Source organism: Stegostoma tigrinum, chromosome 20 (genome assembly GCF_030684315.1).
Source record: "Stegostoma tigrinum isolate sSteTig4 chromosome 20, sSteTig4.hap1, whole genome shotgun sequence".
Classification (NCBI taxonomy): Eukaryota; Metazoa; Chordata; class Chondrichthyes; order Orectolobiformes; family Stegostomatidae; genus Stegostoma; species Stegostoma tigrinum.
In genome coordinates this window covers 45992694-46012667 of record NC_081373.1, presented here as the reverse complement: position 1 = coordinate 46012667, position 19974 = coordinate 45992694, and the positions used below count along the sequence as shown (strand labels likewise).

The 19974-nt window shown below is 41.0% G+C and overlaps 1 protein-coding gene across 1 annotated transcript in view; it reads left to right on the top strand.

The window, feature by feature from the left end:
• ptenb (phosphatase and tensin homolog B) overlaps window positions 1-19974 on the top strand; it is a 158707-nt gene that overhangs the window by 67546 nt on the left and 71187 nt on the right. Inside the window, exon 2 of the mRNA XM_048551075.2 lies at window positions 6623-6707. Within this exon, the coding sequence (XP_048407032.1) occupies window positions 6623-6707 (85 nt within the window). The remainder of the gene's footprint in view (window positions 1-6622; window positions 6708-19974) is intronic.

Genomic DNA, 19974 nt, shown 5'->3' with positions numbered 1-19974 from the left:
GTGATGTTCCCATATGTCTGCTGCCCTTGTCCTTCTAGATGGAAGCAGTCATGGGTTTGGATCTTTTGTGAATTGCTGCAGTGCATCCTGTAGATACCACACACTGCTGCTACTGAGTGTGGTGGATGGAGTAGATGTTTGTGGATGTAATGCCAGTCAAGTGGGCTGCTTTGTCCTGGATGATGTCAAGCTGCTTCAATGTTGTTGGGGCTGCACTCATCCAGGCAAGTGGGGAGTATTCCATCACACTCCTGACTTGTGCCTTGTAGATGGTGGACAGGCTTTGAGGTGTCAGAAGCTGTTACTTGCTGCTGTATTCTTAGCTTCTGACCTGCTGTTGTAGCCACTGTGCTTATGTTCTTTGTCCAGTTGGATTTCTGGTTATTGACAATGAAGGAATTCAGTAATGGAAACACCATGGAATGTCAAGGAGCAGTAGTTAGATTGTTATTGGTGAAGGTCATAGTCTGGCATTCGTGTGACACGAATGTTAGTAGCCACTTGTCAGCCCAAGCCTGGACATTGTCCAGAACTTGTTGCATTTGGACACGGACAGCTTCCTTATCTGAGGAGTTGCAAATGGCACTGAATATTGTTCCATCATTGGTGACCATCCCCACTTCTGACCTGATGATGGAGGGAAGGTCATTGATGAAGCAGCTAAAGATGGTCGGGCCGAGGACACTACCCTGAGGAACTCCTGCAGAGATGTCCTGGAGCTGAGATGACTGACCTCCAACAACTAGGACCACCTTACTATGTGTTGGGTACTATTCCAATCTGTAGAGGCTTTGCCCCCAGATTCCAACTGATTCCAGTTTTGCCAGGGCTTCTGGATGCTACACTTGATTGAATGCAGCCTTGATGTCAAGGGCTGTCATTCCCACCTTACCTCTGAAATTTAGTTCGGTTTGTCTGTGTTTGAACCAAGCTGTAATGAGGTCCAGAGCTGAGTGGCGCTGGTGGAACATAAACTGGCCATCACTGAGCAGGTGCAGCTTGATAGCACTGTTGATGATACCTTCCTCTGCTTTACTGATGATCAAGAGTAGACTGATGGGGAGGCAATTGGCCGGCCGGGTTGCATTTGTCCTGCGTTTTCAGTACAGGACTTAATTGGTCAAGCTTCTATTTGTCGGGTAGATGTCAATTTTGTAACTGGACTGGAACAGCTTGTTGAGGGGAGCAGCAAGATTTGGAGCACAAGTGTTCAGTACTATTGCCAGAATGTTATTCGGGCCCAAAGCCTTTGCAGTATCCACTGCCTCCAACTGCTTCTTGATATCATGTGGAGGGAATTGAATTGGCTGAAGACTGGCATCTGTAATGCTGGGAACCACTGGCAGAGGCCAAAGTGGATCATCCACTTGTCATTTCTTGCTGAAGATTGCTGCAGAAGCTTCAGCATATCTTTTGCACAGATGTGCTGGGCTCTTCCATCATTGAGGATAGGGATATTTGTGGAGCTGCCTCCTCCAGCGAGTTGCTGAATCATCCAACACCATTTACGACTGAATGTGGCAGGATTGGAGAGCTTAGGTCTGACCTGTCAGTTGTGGAATTGCACGGTTCCATCTATCATTTGCTGCTTCTACTGTTTGGCATGCAAGCCGTCGTGTTTGACAGATTCACCAGGTCAACGCCTCATCTTCAGGTATGCCTGGTGCTGCTCCTGGCATGCCCTCCTGCTCTCTCCATTGAGCGTGGGTTGATTGCCTAGCTTGGTGGTAATGGTTGAGTGGGGGATATGCCAGGCCATGAGGTTACTGATTGTGCTAGAGTACAGTTCTGCTGTTGATAGCCGACAGTGCATCATACGTGCCCAAGCTTGAGTTGCGAGATCTGTTTGAAGTCTGTCCAAATTAGCACAGTGATAGTGCCACACAACACGATGGAGGTTATTTTCACTGTTAAGGTGGGACGTCTTTTCTACAAGGACTTTGCAGTGGTTGTTCTTACAAATATGGCCATGGAAAGATGCATCTGGGACTGACAGATTGGTAAGGATGAGTTCAAGCAAGTTTTTCCCTCTTGTTCATTTGTTTCCTCACCACCTGCCACAGATCCAGTTGGGAATCTGTCATTTCGGACCCGACCAACTTGATCAGTATTTCTGCTGTCGAGCCACTCAGTTGTGGAGATTGAAAACCGCCATCCAGAGCACATTTTGTGCCCTAGCTATCCTCAATGTTTCCTCCAAGTGTCATTCAACATGGAGGAGTACTGATTAATCAGCTGAGGGAGGACAGTACATGGTAATCAGGAGGTTTCCTTGCACTTGTTAAACGTGAAGCCATGAGATGTCATGGGAACCAGTGTCAATTTTGAGGACTCCCAGGGCAACTCTTTTCCCCCTCACCCCTATTGTACACTACTGTACTTTCACCTCTACTGCCTCTGGCCTGTGGGTGGGACAGGAAATATCCAGGGACAGGTTTGGTGGTGGTTTGGACATTGTATGGTATGATTCCATGAGTATGGTATGTCACGCTGTAACTTGACGAGTCTGCTGGACAGGTGTACCAAATTTTGGCTCTAGCCATCAGATGTTCGTAAGAAGGACTTTGCAAGGTTCACAGGGCTGTTTCTGCCATTGTCTTTTCCGGTGCCAAGGACAATGCCAGATGATCCGTTTGGTTTTATTTCTTTGAGACTTTGTAGTGATTAGTGCAACTGAATGGCTTGCTAGGCCATTTCAGAGGGCAGCTGAGAGTCAGCCACATTGCTGTGGGTCTGGAGTACCAGACCAGGTGAGGATGACAGATTTTCCTTCCCTGAAGGACATTAGTGAACCAGATGGATTTTTCTGACTAATGATAATGATTTCATGGTCTTCAGTAGATTCTTAATTCCAGATTTTTAAAAAGTTGAATTTAAATTTCACCATTTGCCTTAACAGGATTTGAACCCAGGCTCCCAGAACATTATCTGAGTCTCTGAGTGACTCGTCCAGCGATAGTACCATGAGGCCATTGCCTTCCTTTTAACCATCCCTTAATTAACCATCCCTTAATTAACCATCCCTTAATTAACCATCCCTTAATTAACCATCCCTTAATTAACCATCCCTTAATTAACCATCCCTTAATTAACCATCCCTTAATTAACCATCCCTTAATTAACCATCCCTTACTGATATCATTCCAAAGCATAGGCTCCACATTCAACACCTGTAACCTGTCACTTCACTCGATTCCATGGTTGGTGCTATTCCCTTCAAAAGTCCATCATAATGTCCTGTAGAAGCTGAAACACCATCTTCCAGCTGAATTTGGCAAAACAAAAGTCATTCTTTGTGTTTTTAGCCCGTCCTTGCTCTCTTCAGGCTGGCAACTTCTATGTGCTCTCAGCTATTGTTTATGGACAAGCCCAGAAGTGTGCAGTATTACTACACAGTACCTTTTTCTTAAGGTTTTCCTTGCATTTAAGATATGAAGATTTCTTGTTGTGAACACTGAAGCATCTTCCACTTCTTATTCTACATCTTAGAACTTCACAATTAAAACCTTAGTTGAATTCTACAGTGCTAGTTTGCACATTTCAATCTTCCATTACCTACTATTCCAGCAGACCACTGTGTTCATATGGAGGCCCACATTCGTTATCGTCCACATCTTTGTCAAATTCCATTGGTTCACCATACCCAGACTGAATTATCAAAATGATGAAACCTATTTGAAAATCTCAGCATAGCCTCAGCCGATGCAAAATGAGAGATTACCAGCCATGCATCTCTTGGTCTTGTTCCTCAAACACTGTGCCCAATCCTCTGGAACATCACCTGCTTCAATATCCTTGCAACACTGCCTGTTCCATGCCCTTTCAATATTTTCCCTTCTTGTTTCTGGATATGAACAGACTAATGGGTTTTGATGTGCCATTTGACCTAAACAGTTGATGTGAATGCTAATTTTTCAAAATACTGCATTATTCACACATTTGCGATGAGCACTTCCCATAATTTATGATGTAGAATTTGTCATGCAAAATAAATGGCCAATTCCATTATATTGCAAAAGTGTTTCATATGGAGGCTACCCTCTTTTTCCAAATGTATATGGATGCATTACACGAAATGACCCACCTTATCTTTTATGACCATGTAATTACCAGGTCGACAGCATGACTACATGAGGAATGGAAACTGGTAATAATGTTTCCAGCACAGCGCTTCCCTAACATTTTCCCACTGTGACCCTATAGTGAAGCTAGTGGGATGAAAAAGTGGGAACCTGACAATCAGAACACGGCCATTGGTGCCTCAGAGCCTATGATTCCAAAATTCCGGTTTGCAGTTCTGTTGAAAGCCTGAAACCCCATTTTGAGAAGTCTTGTTGGGCTACAGCTGTGTAGATTTTCTGTTAGTAACCCAGTGTCACCAATTCTGGTAATAATTAAATAATTAGGGCAGTTGGGACTACTAACCCCTGCTAAATTCCACTCATAATCACTCACTATCTTGGCTTTGAAGTATTCTGCTATTCCTTCAATGTCATTTGGTCAAAATCTTCAAACTCCCTTCCTAATGACATTGTGGCTGTACTCTGACTCCATGGATTGTGGTGGATCGAGAAAGCAGCTCACCATCACCTTCTCAAGGGTAACGAATGTTGAACAGAAACTATTCAACCAGTTTGTGAAGCCCACATACCATGATTTTTATAAAAATGGGATATCTAATGAATTGTTATTGTTGTGAATCAGTGCACTTTGTGTTCACCACCTACTCCACAGTGGTAGTGATTGGTCATGACTGGTGGAAGATGAGTGTTTGTTAGCTCCCCATGCAACCTGATCTCCAGTCATCTTGGATCTTCCTTGCAATAGGTCAAGACCTTGCTGTGCTGGAACCATGTGGTGGTTGGTATACAATGACCATGACACATTTAAAATAATACACGCACAGGCTACGTACACCACAACATTTTGCATACAGAAATGAATATCTTGACTTCGAACTTCAAGACCGTTTTGGATGACCCCAGTAATGACAGACCTGAATCCTTAGGGAACTACTGATTGCAGTAGTGGGTAGTAGGAGTTACCAAAGTAGTAAGTCGAATGGGACTTCTAAATCGATTACTTATGATGGAACGTAATCACTACTGCACGGTGATCCTGTTAAGTTAATCTTGTTCCTTCAAGTTACAAGTTTTATAAATTATGCAGCTAACGTATTTAGGATAGTAAGATGTAGAATTTAGTGGTTAGACCTAGGTAAAAGTGGGAAAACAAAATTGGAAGGCACTATATGCACAACTGTCTGGATCCAGTTGTGTTGCTGACTCATGATCAGATTCCGAAGTTTACATACAAATAAAGCACTTGATTTACATAGAGGAATTGTAAGGATTCTGTTTTTAACTTGAATTTGATATTTTTTTAAAATTATTCGTTGATGCGTTAAGGGTGTTGATGGCTATTTAATACCCATGCCTAATTGCCGAGAAAGCAGTTGAGAGTCAGCCATGTTCCTTTGGGTCTGGAGTCACATGTAGGACCGACCAGGTAAGGATGGCAGTTTCATTCCCTCGAGGGCATTCATGAACCAGAAGGGTTTTTCTGACAATTGACAACGGTTATGGTTATCGTTAGACACTTTATTCAGGATTTTTTTCTTACTGAAAACAAATGCCAGCATCTGCCATGGTGCATTTCAGCCACGTCCCCAGAATATTACGTGGGTCTCGGGATTAACAGTCCAATTATAAAAACCACGAGGCCACCACCTCCCCCAAATTTCAGGAGTGAAGCTTGAATGTGTGATACTTCATATTTTGGGACATTTTAACTTTATTTTGTTGGAATGACTGTTCATATGTCAAGTTTGTTATGGTTTTTGATTCAAGCTATTTCTGTCGTCAGTTTACTGGCTTAGAAAAGTCTCCACAGGCCTGTGAACACAGTCTGACCAACCAGGTGAGACAAATGATGGTGGTCAAAAATCGCCACCACCTCTGCTAGTGCGACCATATTCTAATAATATAAAATTGCATAATTAGACTGCGCTCATGCTTTATCTTAAGCACAAACTGACTTACATAGCAAATTGCGTAAATAGTGTTCTTCCATGTACATCTCACTTTTTTCTCCTTTTCGTATCTCCTAAAACGAACCTTTTCTTTTCTTGCCCCTTCTATTGCTCTCGCCCATGCCTCCATGTTTTGTGCTTACTTTCCTGCTCTTGCGCTCGCATTCCACTGAGGTTTGGTTCACTGCACTGGAAAAATAAGTCAGATGGTTGGCAACAATTAACCTTCAATAGGCAGCATGCAGAATTGGACAGTTTTAAACTACTTTCAGCATATAAAGAAGTAAAAGAACGAGCAATTCTGTTAGAAATGGTAATTAAAGCATGTGCATTTGTACTCATTAGTACTTTGATTACTTTGAACATATTTATGTATTTTACATTGAAGCTAGGATTGACAATGATAACCTAGTTATTCTTTTCGAAGGCAGTTTATCTTACTGTTAGGTTTGTAGGTATCCAAATATGATGAAGAGTTAAATCTGTACAGATACCCAATTCAACAATTTGCATGTGTGTTTGTTCTTCCTGCAAAGAAACGTGTTTTAAATGTCACAAATGTTTATTGTTATTCTTAACCTACATAATCAGATATTTATCCAAACATCATCGCGATGGGATTTCCAGCTGAGAGACTTGAAGGCGTCTATAGAAATAACATTGATGATGTCGTAAAGTAAGTCTATCTATTCAGTATATATTTTACTTTTTCTTAAAAAGGCAAATCTTAAGTTTTTCTTCACAGTTGAAAATTGAGAGCTTTTTTTTGAGACCTCTTTGACCTGTCTGTCTCCTCTCCACCTATCTTCTCTATCCGCCTCCCCCACTCCCTATTTATTTCAGAGCCCCTTCCCTTCCCCCATTTCTGAGGAAGGGTCTAGGCCCAAAACGTCAGCCTTCCTGTTCCTCTGATGCTGCTTGGCCTACTGTCTTCATCCAGCTCTACACCTTGTTATCTCAGGTTCTTTTTGATACTGTTTGGCAGTTTGCTCAGTTGGCTCAATGTCTAGTTTGTCGTAAAGAGTGACACAAGCAGCGTTGGTTCAATTCCCATATCGGCTGAGGCCACCATGAAATTTCTACCTTCCTGAAGTCAACCCTTACCTGAGCTGTGGTGACCCTCAGGTTCAACCACCACCAGTTGTGTCTGTCTCTCCCTTTCTCTGTCTCTCTGGCTCTGTCTGTGTCTGTGCCTGAGATTGCAGCCCTCTGGGACTATGGCGATTTTACTGTTTCAGTGATCGTATTTCAAAACTGACAAAGCCTTAATTTTGATTGGTTTTTGACGGTAAGCTTAAAATGTGTACCCTATTGACATCTTGATTTACATTTTCATTTATACATACCATAAAGGGGTTGAAATTGTGTTTCAGTTTGTGGTTTGTTGCTTCGTAATTTGAGTTTTCTGAGTTTCACACCTCTTAAAAAGATGTTTGGATTTTTTGGAAAGTTGGGGGTACGAACGTTTTTAGGTATATGTTAATTCTTAGGGGTAAAGAATCACTTAAGTTTTATTTTAGTTTTTTATGGGTTAAAGCTGTATAAGTGTCAAGCTGCTACATTTTTGCTTCAGTGGTTGTTTATTTCAAACTTTCAAGTTCTTAGTTTAAATATATTATCCATTTGAGATCTATTTCTTCCTGAAAATTATTTCTGATTGGCTGAAAATTTGGAAAATTAGATCTGTTGAATTGACCATTTCATTTATGACAATAGGTTAGACCCTGTTTTTAATTATTGACTGCACAAAACGAAGCACAGGATGAAAACTTGCAAGACGTCTAATGCACACTGCTGAACTATAATGTCTTTGCGCAGTTTGTTTGGCCAAATAATGTAATGTTTCTTTTCTTAAACTATAACATCACTATAAATCATACCATGTTAGCTTTACCATCCATTGACCTTCAAGTTCATCTTGCAGCATACCACTAAAAATGTAAAAATATAACATTAGAATGTAGCTATAAAAGATACCACTGCATTTCAAAGCAGCTTTGTGATTTCCTTTGATGTAAAGCAGTGCCCTTTGCTGTCTATAATTCTGACATGTTTCCTCAGGAATCCTTTCTGAAATATTTTGCAGACAGAACATTACAGCACAGTACAGGCCCTTCGGCCCTCGATGTTGTGCCGACCTGTCATACCAATCTGAAGCCCATCTAACCTACACTATTCCACGTACGTCCATATGCTTATCCAATGATGACTTAAATGTACCTAAAGTTGGCAAATCTACTACCGTTGCAGGCAAAGCGTTCCATTCCCTTACTACTCTGAGTAAAGAAACTACCTCTGACATCTGTCCTATATCTTTCACCCCTCAATTTAAAGCTATGCCCCCTCGTGCTTGCCGTCACCATCCTAGGAAGAAGGCTCTCCCTATCCACCCTATCTAACCCTCTGATTATTTTATATGTTTCAAATTAAGTCACCTCTCAACCTTCTTCTCTCTAATGAAAACAGCCTCAAGTCCCTCAGCCTTTCCTCGTAAGACCTTTCCTCCATACCAGGCAACATCCTAGTAAATCTCTTCTGCACCCTTTCCAAAGCTTCTACATTCTTCTTATAATGCGGTGACCAGAACTGTACACAATACTCCAAGTGTGGCCACACCAGAGTTTTGTACAGCTTCACCATATTCACCTGGTTCCGGAACTCGATCCCTCTATTAATAAAAGCTAAAACACTGTATGCCTTCTTAACAGCCCTGTCAACCTGGGTGGCAACTTTCGATGATCTGTGTACATGGACACCGAGATCCCTCTGCTCATCTACACTACTAAGAATCTTACCATTAGCCCTGTACTTTGCCTTCTGGTTACTCCCACCAAAGTGCATCACCTCACACTTATCTGCATTAAACTCCATTTGCCACCTCTCAGCCCAGCTCTGCAGCTTATCTATGTCTCTCTGCAACCTACGGCATCCTTCGTCACTATCCACAACTCCACCGACCTTAGTGTCGTCTGCAAATTTACTAACCCATCCTTCTACACCCTCATCCAGGTCATTTATAAAAATGACAAACAGCAGTGGACCCAACACCGACCCTTGCGGTGCACCACTAAGAACTGGTCTCCAGGATGAACAATTTCCTATCAACTACCACCCTCTGTCTTCATTCAGCAAGCCAATTTCCGATCCAAAAAGCTATATCTCCCACAATTCCATTCCTCTGCATTTTGTACAGTAGCCTACTGTGGGGAACCTTATCGAATGCCTTGCTGAAATCCATATACACCACATCAACCAGTTTACTCTCATCTACCTGTTTGGTCACCTTCTCAAAGAACTCAATAAGGTTCGTGAGGCACAACCTTCCCTTCACAAAACTGTGCTGACTATCCCTAATCAATTGATTCTTTTCTAGATGATTATAAATCCTATCCCTTATAACCTTTTCCATCACTTTACCAACAACTGAGGTAAGGCTCACTGGTCTAAAATTACCAGGGTTGTCTCTACTCCTTTTCTTGTACAGGGGAACCACATTTGCTATCCTCCACTCGTCTGGCACTATTCCTGTAGACATTGATGAGTTAAAGATCAATGCCAAAGGCTCGGCAATCTCCTCCCTGGCTTCCCAGAGGATCCTAGGATAAATGCCATCCAGCCCAGGGGACTTATCTATCTTCACCCTAAATAGAATTTCTAATACCTCTTGCTTGTGAACCTCAATCCCACCTAGTCTAGTAGCCTGTATCTCAGTATTCTCCTCGACAACATTGTCGTTTTCTAGAATGAATACTGTTGAAAAATATTCATTTAGTGCTTCCCCTATCTCCTCTGACTCCGCACACAACTTAACACTACTATCCTTGATTGCGCCTAATCTTACTTTTGTCATTCTTTTATTCCTTAAATACCTATAGAAAGCCTTAGGGTTTACCCTGATCTTATCCACCAACAACTTCTCATGTCTCCTCCTGGCTCTTCTGAGCTCTCTCTTTAGGTCTTTCCTGGCTACCTCCGTAGCCCTCAAGCACCCTAACTGAGCCTTCACATCTCATCCTAACATAAGCCGCCTACTTCCTCTTGACCAGAGATTCCACCTCCTTCGTAAACCACGGCTCCCGCCCTCTGCAGGTTCCTCCCTGCCTGACAGGTACATATTTATCTAGGACACACAGGAGCTTTTCCTTGAATAGGCTCCACATTTCTAATGTGCCCATCCCCTGCAGTTTCCTTCCCCATCCTATGCTCCCTAAATCTTGCCTAATCTCATCGTAATTGCCTTTCCCCCAGCTATAGCTCTTGCCCAGTGATATATACCTATCCCTTTCCATCACTAAAGTAAACATAACAGAATTGTGATCGCTATCACCAATGTGCTCACCTACTTCCAAATCTAACACCTGACCGGGCTCATTACCCAGTACCAAATCTAATGTGGCTTCGCCCTTTGTTGGCCTATCTACATAGTGTGTCAGGAAGCCCTCCTGCACACACTGAACAAAAACTGACTCATCTATAGTACTCGAACTATAGTGTTCCCAGTCAATATTTGGAAAGTTGAAGTCCCCCATGACAACTACCCTGTCTCTCTCACTCCTATTGCGAATCATCTTTGCTATCCTTTCCTCTACATCTCTGGAACTATTCGGAGGCCTATAGAAAACTCCCAACAGGGTGACCTCTCCTTTCCTGTTTCTAACCTCAGCCCATACTACCTCAGTTGACGAGTCCCCAAACAACCTTACTGCAACTGTAATACTGTCCTTGACCAACAATGCCACACCACCTCCCCCCCAATTTTACCATCTTCTCTGTTCTTACTGAAACATCTAAATCCCGGAACCTGCAACAACCATTCCTGTCCCTGCTCTATCCATGTCTCCGAAATGGCCACAACATCGAAGTCCCAGGTACTAACCCATGCTGCAAGTTCACTCACCTTATTCCGGACGCTCCTGGCGTTGAAGTAGACACACTTCAAACCAACTTCTTGCTTGCCGGTGCCATCTTGCATCCCGTAAACTTTATCTCGGACCTCCCTGCTCTCAACCTTTTCTATACTCGAACTACAATTTTGGTTCCCATCCCCCTGCTGAATTAGTTTAAACCCACCCGAATAGCCTTGGCAAATTTCCCCCCCAGGATATTGGTACCCCTCTGGTTCAGGTGAAGACCATCTTGCTTATAGAGGTCCCGCCTACCCCAGAAAGAGCCCCAATTATCCAAGAATCCAAAACCCTCCCTCCTGCACCACCCCTGTAGCCACGTGTTCAACTCCTCTCTCTCCGTATTTACTTTTGGAATAGTTGTTAGGCTGTATTGTTTTTATTGATTTTTTTGGTTAGATATTAATTTGTTTCATAAAACTCTATGTTGGATGAACTTGATTTTGTGGCTTATGAAAAGCCTTGAGGATCTTATCTAGTTGCTTAACCTCCACAGGAAACATTTGATATTGGGAATTCAATGGGAAGTGTTGGTGCCAACTTTTCATTCCACCATTTGTTAGTGCAACATGTAGGAGCATTCTTGAGTATGATTCCAAATAAAGTGTTTGTTTTTGGTGGTGGATCTTCATAGAAAGGTGAAAGATACTAATGTGTCAACTCTTCAATAATTTGTCCTCTAACATTGCTGTAGAAATTCAGTCTGTTTACCAGCTTATAGAGGGTGCGCATTATGGAGCAGATTATTGCTTATTGTATTCTGCTTCGTAACCTCCTGAGTACACCAGCCTATTGGAGCAGAAAAATACATGCTAAATTTTAGTGTGGTTATCCCTTCAGGAAATGTGTCGGTCTGTAATTCACTTGAACAGATGATGTAAGAATGGTATCTGGAGCAGGGGAAATGCAATTCTGTATTTGTGTATATCTCTACCAGAGAGACTTTAGGTATTTGTCAAAATCACCTTCAATCTGTCCTGTGTTCCAGATCCTTCAGTCAAGAGAGAAAACCTGTGCTTATCCACTCCGTCTAGATCATTAGTGGGTTTGAATACACTTTTCAACTGTACTCCCAACATTCCCTTTTCTATAAAGAACAACTACTTCATATTGTACATATAAGGGAAGGCTCTGATCCCTCAAAATGTTGTAGTATGTACATTCTGGGAGCGGGCGGGGGGGGGGGGGGGTGCGGGATTCACATTCATCATTAAAACATGATGCCTAAATTAGACTGTGTACCCTAATTCCAACTGAATCACGTTTTTAGAGGGTGTAACTTCCTTGCACTGCATTCCATTTCATGGTTTATAAAGCCCAGGATTGTCTTTGTAAATCAACTTCTTCACTTTTTTGTGCAACTTCTAATTTGTGACATGTATTCTCAGGTCGTTTTGCTCTGTACTCCTGCAGGGAATGTCTCTTCAGCTTGTATAATGCCGCCTCCTCCCAAAATGTATCATTTCGTGCAGTCTGCATTAAATTGCATCTGCCATGTGTCTGTCCGTTTCATTAGCCTGTCTGTGGCTTCTTGAAGCCTATCTCCATCCTCTTCCCAGTTCACATCTCTTTCAATTTTTTATTCTGTAAAGGTCAAAGTTTTGCAGTGGTTTTAAAGCACTGATCACTGGAACCTGTTTAGTATCACTGTGTACCTTCGGTTGGAAAGTTGGCGTTGCCATTCAGATGTGTAAGACAAAAGTTAGTACAGTGAGTATTTGCCAGTACTCTTGCAATTTGGAATGACACTGAGAGGTAGGCACAGCAGAGACTTTAAGCAAACTGATGATGACATGACCGCACAGGGATCTATTCAAGTGGGTGGAGGAAGCCGGAACGTAGAAATGTTCGGGGGGCAGTGTAGTTAGGGGAAAGATATTGTTCACAGCATCTGAGAGTTGGCATGAAGTCTGTATAGTTTGCGTGATGAAAAGTTTAAGGACGTCTCAGTCTGGAGAGGAATTTAGTAGAAGGGTTCAGTTGTCACTGCCACAGAACAATAAGAGAACTAGAAAGGAGATTCTGTTGAAGGAGTTTGTAAAAGGTAAGACCTGAATTAAAGTGCAAAACATCTAAGGTAATAATCTCAAAATAAAACAATGAACTGTGGATGCTGGAGATTGGAAACGCAAACAGAAAATGATGTAGAAACTTAGAAGATCTGGTAGCATTTGTGGGAAGAAAGCAGAGTTCATGTTGAGAGTCCGTTGACTCCTCTTCAAAGCAGTTAAGTTTTTTCTTAGTAATCTCAGGATTGCTGCCTGATCCAATGGTGGACTGACATTGAGATTGGTGTGACTAGAATGGCTTTCAGCTCATGGCACACAGTGGAGTAGAAAGTAGCTGGTTTAAGAGGACGGGTTTCACTTGAATGCTGTTGGTGCAGGTGTCCTGGCATATCAAATAACTAGAATTGTACAGATCCTTTAAACTAATCAGAGGCGGGGATAGAGTTTGGGAGGGAATAACATTGGCTTAAAAGCAAAAGGTTACAGCAGGATTGTGGGGCAGCTATTTTGGAAAATGATACCCATTCTTGAACAGAAGGGACAGAGTACAAACATTAAAATAAACACAGTAAATACTTTCAAAGGGGAGGATAAATGATATAAAAAAAACATATTTTGGCACTTTAAGCATAGTATTTAGAACAAAGTAAATTCAAGGCGGAAATGGAAGCCAGTGGGTATGGTCGTCTCACTATTTTGATGACATGGTTACAAGAAAATCAAAGCTGGGAACTACATATTCAGAGGTATGTGAAATTTTCAAATGATTTTCAAAATGATGGGCTAGAAGGAATGGGTGGTGGGGGTCGCTTGTTAATGCTACATGGAATAGGAATGATAACAAGGAATGATCTTCAATCAAATGACTTCAGAATCCACATGAGTGGATATTTTTTAAAAAGACTAACAGCGAGACAAAGGCACTCGTGGGAATAGTCAACAGGCTTTTTAGCATTAGCTACACTGTAGGACAGAGAATAAATTGGAGCATTTTAAAAAGGCAATAGGTTAATCCATTGACTTTCAACTTCATGTTGATCTGGAAAATGATATTGGCCGAAGTAGTCACAAGGAAGAATTCATAGAATGTGCTCATGGCAATTTCCTAGAACAATATGCTGTCAGTCAAATCAGAGATCAGGTTATTTTGGATCTGGTAATGTGTAATGAGGCAAGTTTACTAAATGATCTCGGAGTAAAAGATCCCCCTAGGAAATTCTGACCATAACATGATAGAATTTAACATTCAATTTGAGAGCAGTAAACTTGGTTTGGAAACAGCTGTTCTAAACTTAAATAATTGTAATCAGGTTGGGGTGAGGGCTTAGATGGCTAGGATTGATGGGGAAAGTTTAACAGAGAAGATAGTTGATAAACAATAGTAGAAATTTAAAAAGTAAGTTCATGATTTGCACCAGAGATATATCCCAGTAAGGAAGGAGGATTCTAGGAAGAAGATAAACCGTACATGGTTGACCAAGGAATTTAAGGATAGTATCAAATTGAGAGAAAAAAAGTCATATGATGTGATCAAGATAGGTTGTAAATCAGAGGATTAGCAAAGTTCTCTAAACCAAGCAAAGATGGCTACAACAAGTCTCGGGAAATGATCATGGGGAACCAGGCAACGGCAGAGGAGTTGGGAAAAAATGCTTTGTATCTGTTTTCCTGGTAGACTACACAAAGTGCCTCAACTAAAAGACGAAAGAGGGAAAATAAAGACAATAAATATCACGAAAGAAAAAGTGCTGGGGAAACTAATGGGTTTAAAGGCCAGTTAAGTCCCTAAGATCTGATGGATTGGTTTCTTGGATTTTAAAGAAAGGGGCTACAGGAATGATAGATATACTGTAATATTCCAAGAATTCTTAGATTCTAGAGAAGCCCCAGAGGATTAAAACTGCCAGTGGAGCACGCTCATTCGAAAAGGGAAGGAGACAGAAACAAAAGAGGTGATTATAGGCCAAATATCTTTACATCTGTTATGGAGAAAAATGTTAGAGCCAATTATAGAGAATTAAAAGCAGAGCATTGAGAAATACATAATATAATCAAGCAGTCAGTATAACTTTGTGAAGTGGAAATCATGTCTGGCAAATTCATTAGAATTTTTTGAGGAAAGAAGCAGGTTGGATAAAGGGAAAGCAGTAGATATATTATGTTTGGATTTCAAAAATTATCTGATGTGGTACCGCACATAAGACTACTTTATAAGATAGGGGTCCATGGTATTAGGATAGTATATTAACATGAATGGAGGATTAGCTACTGAGATTTGGGATGGGGGCGGCTGCATTTTCAGGCTGGCCACCTCTAGGTAGTGGAGTGCCATAGGATTCAGTACTGGGGTCACAGTTATTTACCATTTATATTCATGACTTTGAAGGAGGGAAGTGAATGTACAGGGCCAAGTTTGCCTGTGACACAAAAATAGTTGGGATTACCAGTAGAAAGCATGACAGAGTCTGCAGAGCAAAATCAGCAAGTTAAATGCGTGGGTGAAAACTTGGCAGATGGAAAATAATGTGGGAAAGTATTGACAGCATTTTGGCAGTTAGAATAGAAGAGTTGATTATTACTTAGACAGAGGTACAGCACAGGAATTTAGATCTCCTCGTACTTGAATCATAAAAAGCCAGTATCAAAGTTGAGCAGTTGATAAAGAAGACAAATGGAATGTTGGCCTTTTTTCAAAGGGAAAAGTGTATGAAAATATGGGTTGGTGGTGGTCTTTCAAAAGCTATACAAGACAGTAGTTAGATTATACCTAGATTACTTCGGACAACTTTGGTCCCCTTATCTAATGAAAGATGTACTATGTAGGAAACAGTGTGGAGAATGTTCACTACATTGATCCCAGGTGTGTATGAACTATGTTATGAAGAGAGGATGAGCAGATTGGTCCATTCCTCATCAGAGTATAGATTAATGTGAGGAGACCTTACTGAAACATGGACAATTCCTAGGGGCAAATTAGTTGCAGAAGCATTGTTTTTCCATGTCGGAGACTATAGAACCAGAGGGCTTAACCTTTCAGTAATTGGGTTGTCAGTAAAGACGGATAAGAAATTCTTCTTTGAGTATATCTGATGACTTCTTTACCACAGAGGGCTTTCCAGTTTGGGTCATTAAGTATGTTTAAGGCTGAGGTACAGATTTTTAATCTGTAAGCAAATTTAGGGTTATTAACCAATTAGATAGGATTAATTACTTCATAGCAAAAGTGCCCTTGGGTACAGTGACATAGTTTAATTTTTCGTGCAGTTTAAGAGAGATAAGTGTGGGTCCAAGACTACAACTTTGACTTGCAACAAAGACCGTGACAAGGGTACGAAAACAGTTTGTGAAAGTGAACTGGCTATTTAAGCTAAAGAAAAGGTCAGTAGCAATGCAGTGACAAACGTTGGGACATACCTGAAAGTACAGAATAAATACATTCCAACCAATATGAAAGATTCTGAAGGTGGATCCACTATCTGTGGGTAACAAAAAAAGTCAAAGATAGTATCATACTCAAAGATAAGACATAGGATTCTGCAAAGATAGGTGGCAGACCAGACGATTGGACAGGATATTGAAAAAACTGCAAAGAATCATGAAAAGGTTGATAAGGAGGGAACAAGTAGGGTATGGGCGAAAGAGTTAGCCAAAAATGTACAAAACAGATATGAAAAGTTTATTTAGATACTCAAAAAGAAAAGAGTTAACAGAGTAAGTGTTAGTTGTATGGAAAATGAGTCTGTGCAATTAGCACTGGAGGATAAAGAGATGTCAGTTGTTTTGTGCTGGTTTTCACTAGAGAGGATATAAATAGCATCCTGGAAATAGCTGCAAAAATCAGAAATTGAAGGGGAGGGAGAGAAATACAACTACCAAGGTGGTACTGTCTAAATTGTTGCAATTACAAGTTGACAAGTCTCAGATTCTGATGGATTTCACCCTAGCATTTTCAAAAGTAGCCACTGAAAAGTTGATGTCTTGGTGTTAGTTTTTCAGCATTCCATTAGGTTCAGGGAAGATTCCTTTAGATTGGAAGATTGCTAATTTAACCCCTTTATTCAAAAATGGAGGAAGACAGAAAGCAGAAAACTACATGCAAGTTAGCTTAACATCTGTCATAGGAAAAATGTTAGAAGCTATTAATGAAGACATTATAACAGGCACTTTGTTTCATTCAAGGCAATCAGGTATAGCCAGCAAGGTTTTATCAAAGGGAATTCATGTTTACCTCATTGTATTGGAGTTCTGTGAAGAAGCAAGTTGTGCTCAAGATAAAGAGGAACCTGAAAATGTATTGTGTTTAGATTTCCAAAAAGCATTTGATAAGATGCTTCATCAAAGATTATTGCAGAAAATAGAAACTCATAGTGTAAGGAGTAATTAATATTGGTAGAGACAGAAGATTGGCATGCTTACAGGAAAAATAGGATAGGAATAAGTGGATCTTAAGCCTGGCGGGATGGCCTGATTGGTATGCTATGGGGGTCAGTGCAAGGGACTCAGCTGTTTATGATTTATATAAATGATTTAGATGAAGGAATCGAGGGTATGATATATTTGCTGATGGCACAGAGATAGGACACGAAGGCATAAGCCGACAAAAGGATGTAGTCAGGTTATGTGAATGCAAGGTCTGGCAAATAGAATACTACGTAGAAAAGTGTGAAGTTGTCCATTTTGGCAGACAAAGTTTAAAAAATTCATTATTTATATGGTTGGAGGTTACAAAACTCACAGATGCAGAGAGGCCTGGGTGCGCTTCTACATGAATCGCAGACTGCTAAAATGTGGGTACAGCAAGTAGTCAGGATAGTTATTAGAATGTCGTGGAAAACTAACAGAATGTTATCGTCTATTGCAAGTGAGATTGAATGTAACAGTAGGCCATTTATGTTTCAGTAATAGTGTTTTAGTGAGACAGCATCTGGACTACCATGTGCAGAATTGGTCACCACACGGGAAAGGATGTTAATGAATTGGAAACAGTTCAAAGAAGGTTTACTGGACTAATACCTGGAATGAGTGGTTTGCCTTATGAGGAAAAGCTAAACAAGCTAGGCCTATATCCTCTGGAGTTTGGAAGAGTTAGCTGTGATTTAAATTTAATTGAAACATGTAAGGCCCTAAGGGGACTTGGCCAACTTTGTCTTTTGGGAGAATCTAGAACTAATGGCCATAGTTTGAAAATAAGGGGGTGCCTATTTAAAACAATTGAGGAGCTTTTCCTCTCAAAGGGTCGACATAATTTGGAATTCCCTTCCTCAAAAGGCAAGGTGACCTTACAGCAAAGCAGGAGCAAAGGTCACTGTGGCTTACTTTTGTTCCTTGATTGTAGGGAGATAAGTTACAAAGTGCAGGTGAGTATTACTTGATTGGCCATGATATTATTGAATGAAAGAGCAGGTTTAGAACAAATGGCCTGCTTCTGCTCCTACATCTATTCATCTTCTCAAAATAGTTATTCCGTAGTTCATCAGAACAGGCTAAGAATGACTGAGAGATATAAAAGACATGATTACTTTGCATGTGTGTAGACACACAGTGTGGTGAGTAAAGTTGGAGAGCTACAAGCACACATACCCATGTGGGAATAAGATGTAGTGGTAACCAAAACATTGCTTCATGCTGAGAAGTGGGCACTTCAAGAGTATATTAGTGTTGAGAAAGATTAGGGAAGGAATAATGGGAGGTGGGCTGGCATTCCTGATGAGGAACAGTGTTGTTGTATTGGTAAGTGGTGATGTCCTTGACCAAGGATAGTTTGGTTAGAGTTGAGAGGCAATAAGGGTATGATTTATCTACTGCATGTATTCTATATATTTGAAAATAGTGAGAGAGACAGAAGCAAATCTTCAAAAACATCAGATGTTACAGACTTGTCAAGTTATGATGTTGACAGACTTTTAATTGCTCAAATATAGATTAGTATGTTCTCAGTTGATGAGAACGAGGGCAGTGCTGTATCTTCAACTGTGGAATGAGGTGGTCCAAGTTGACTGTGTGTCTCTGAGGAATGTTTGAGTAAGAGTGATCATTTTATAACAAGGTTTGGTATTGTAATCAGAAGAGCATGAACTTAGAGTTGCAAGCATCTACCACCCTTTGTGTGTAGAAGTGCTTCCTAAATCTTGCCTGAGCGATTCTGGGTGTAATTCTGAGACCGTGCCCCCTAGTTTTAGAATCCCCAACCAGTGGAAATGCTGTTAAGACTTTGATCAGATCACCCCTTAACCTTCTAAATTGCGGATAAAACAGGCCTAATTTGTATAATCTCACCTTATAACTTACATGCTGAAGTCCAGGTATCATTCTTGTAAACCCACATTGTGTACTCCTCCCAAGGCCAATATATCTTTCCTAAGGTGTAGAGCCCAGAAATGCTCAAAGACTCCATGTGAGGCCTAACCATGGGTTTTGTGTACCTGCAGCAAACTTCTGTGTCCTGATGTTTCAGTTCTGTAGGTGTAAAGGCAGGAATTCCATTGGTTTTCTTGACTTTTTTAAGTAATTTTTTTCCCATACTTCTACTCAGTGTTAAGTGCTGCTTAAGGGTGCAGATTTAAGGGTTTGTCAACAGATTCAGGGGACATGAGGAAAATATGTTGCTTGATCTGGAATGTGCTGGCAGCAAGTACGATGGAAACAGAGACAAAGTTGAATGGGAATTTGAAAGAATAAACTTGCAGGGCTGCAAAGATGGTGCAGGTGAATGGGACAGACTGCGTTTCTCCAAGTAAAGCTAGCATGGACTCTGAGCTGCAATACTTCCTCTTGTGCCACAGTGACTGCTATGATTATATAACACTGTAACTTTCCATATTCTCAGTATCTTTTGTCCATTCAGACCTTAACTCTTTGGGTTACAGGGAATAAAAATGTACTTACCGCGGTTTCTGTATGACGCTGGTCAAGATTTTTTAATTGTAATCCATTACTTAGAAGAAGACCACTGTCAATGCCTATCTCTCTGTCCATGAAATGCTTTCCAGCATGAGCCTTCACAGTTGCTGTTGTTCGCGTCTTCCTTTGC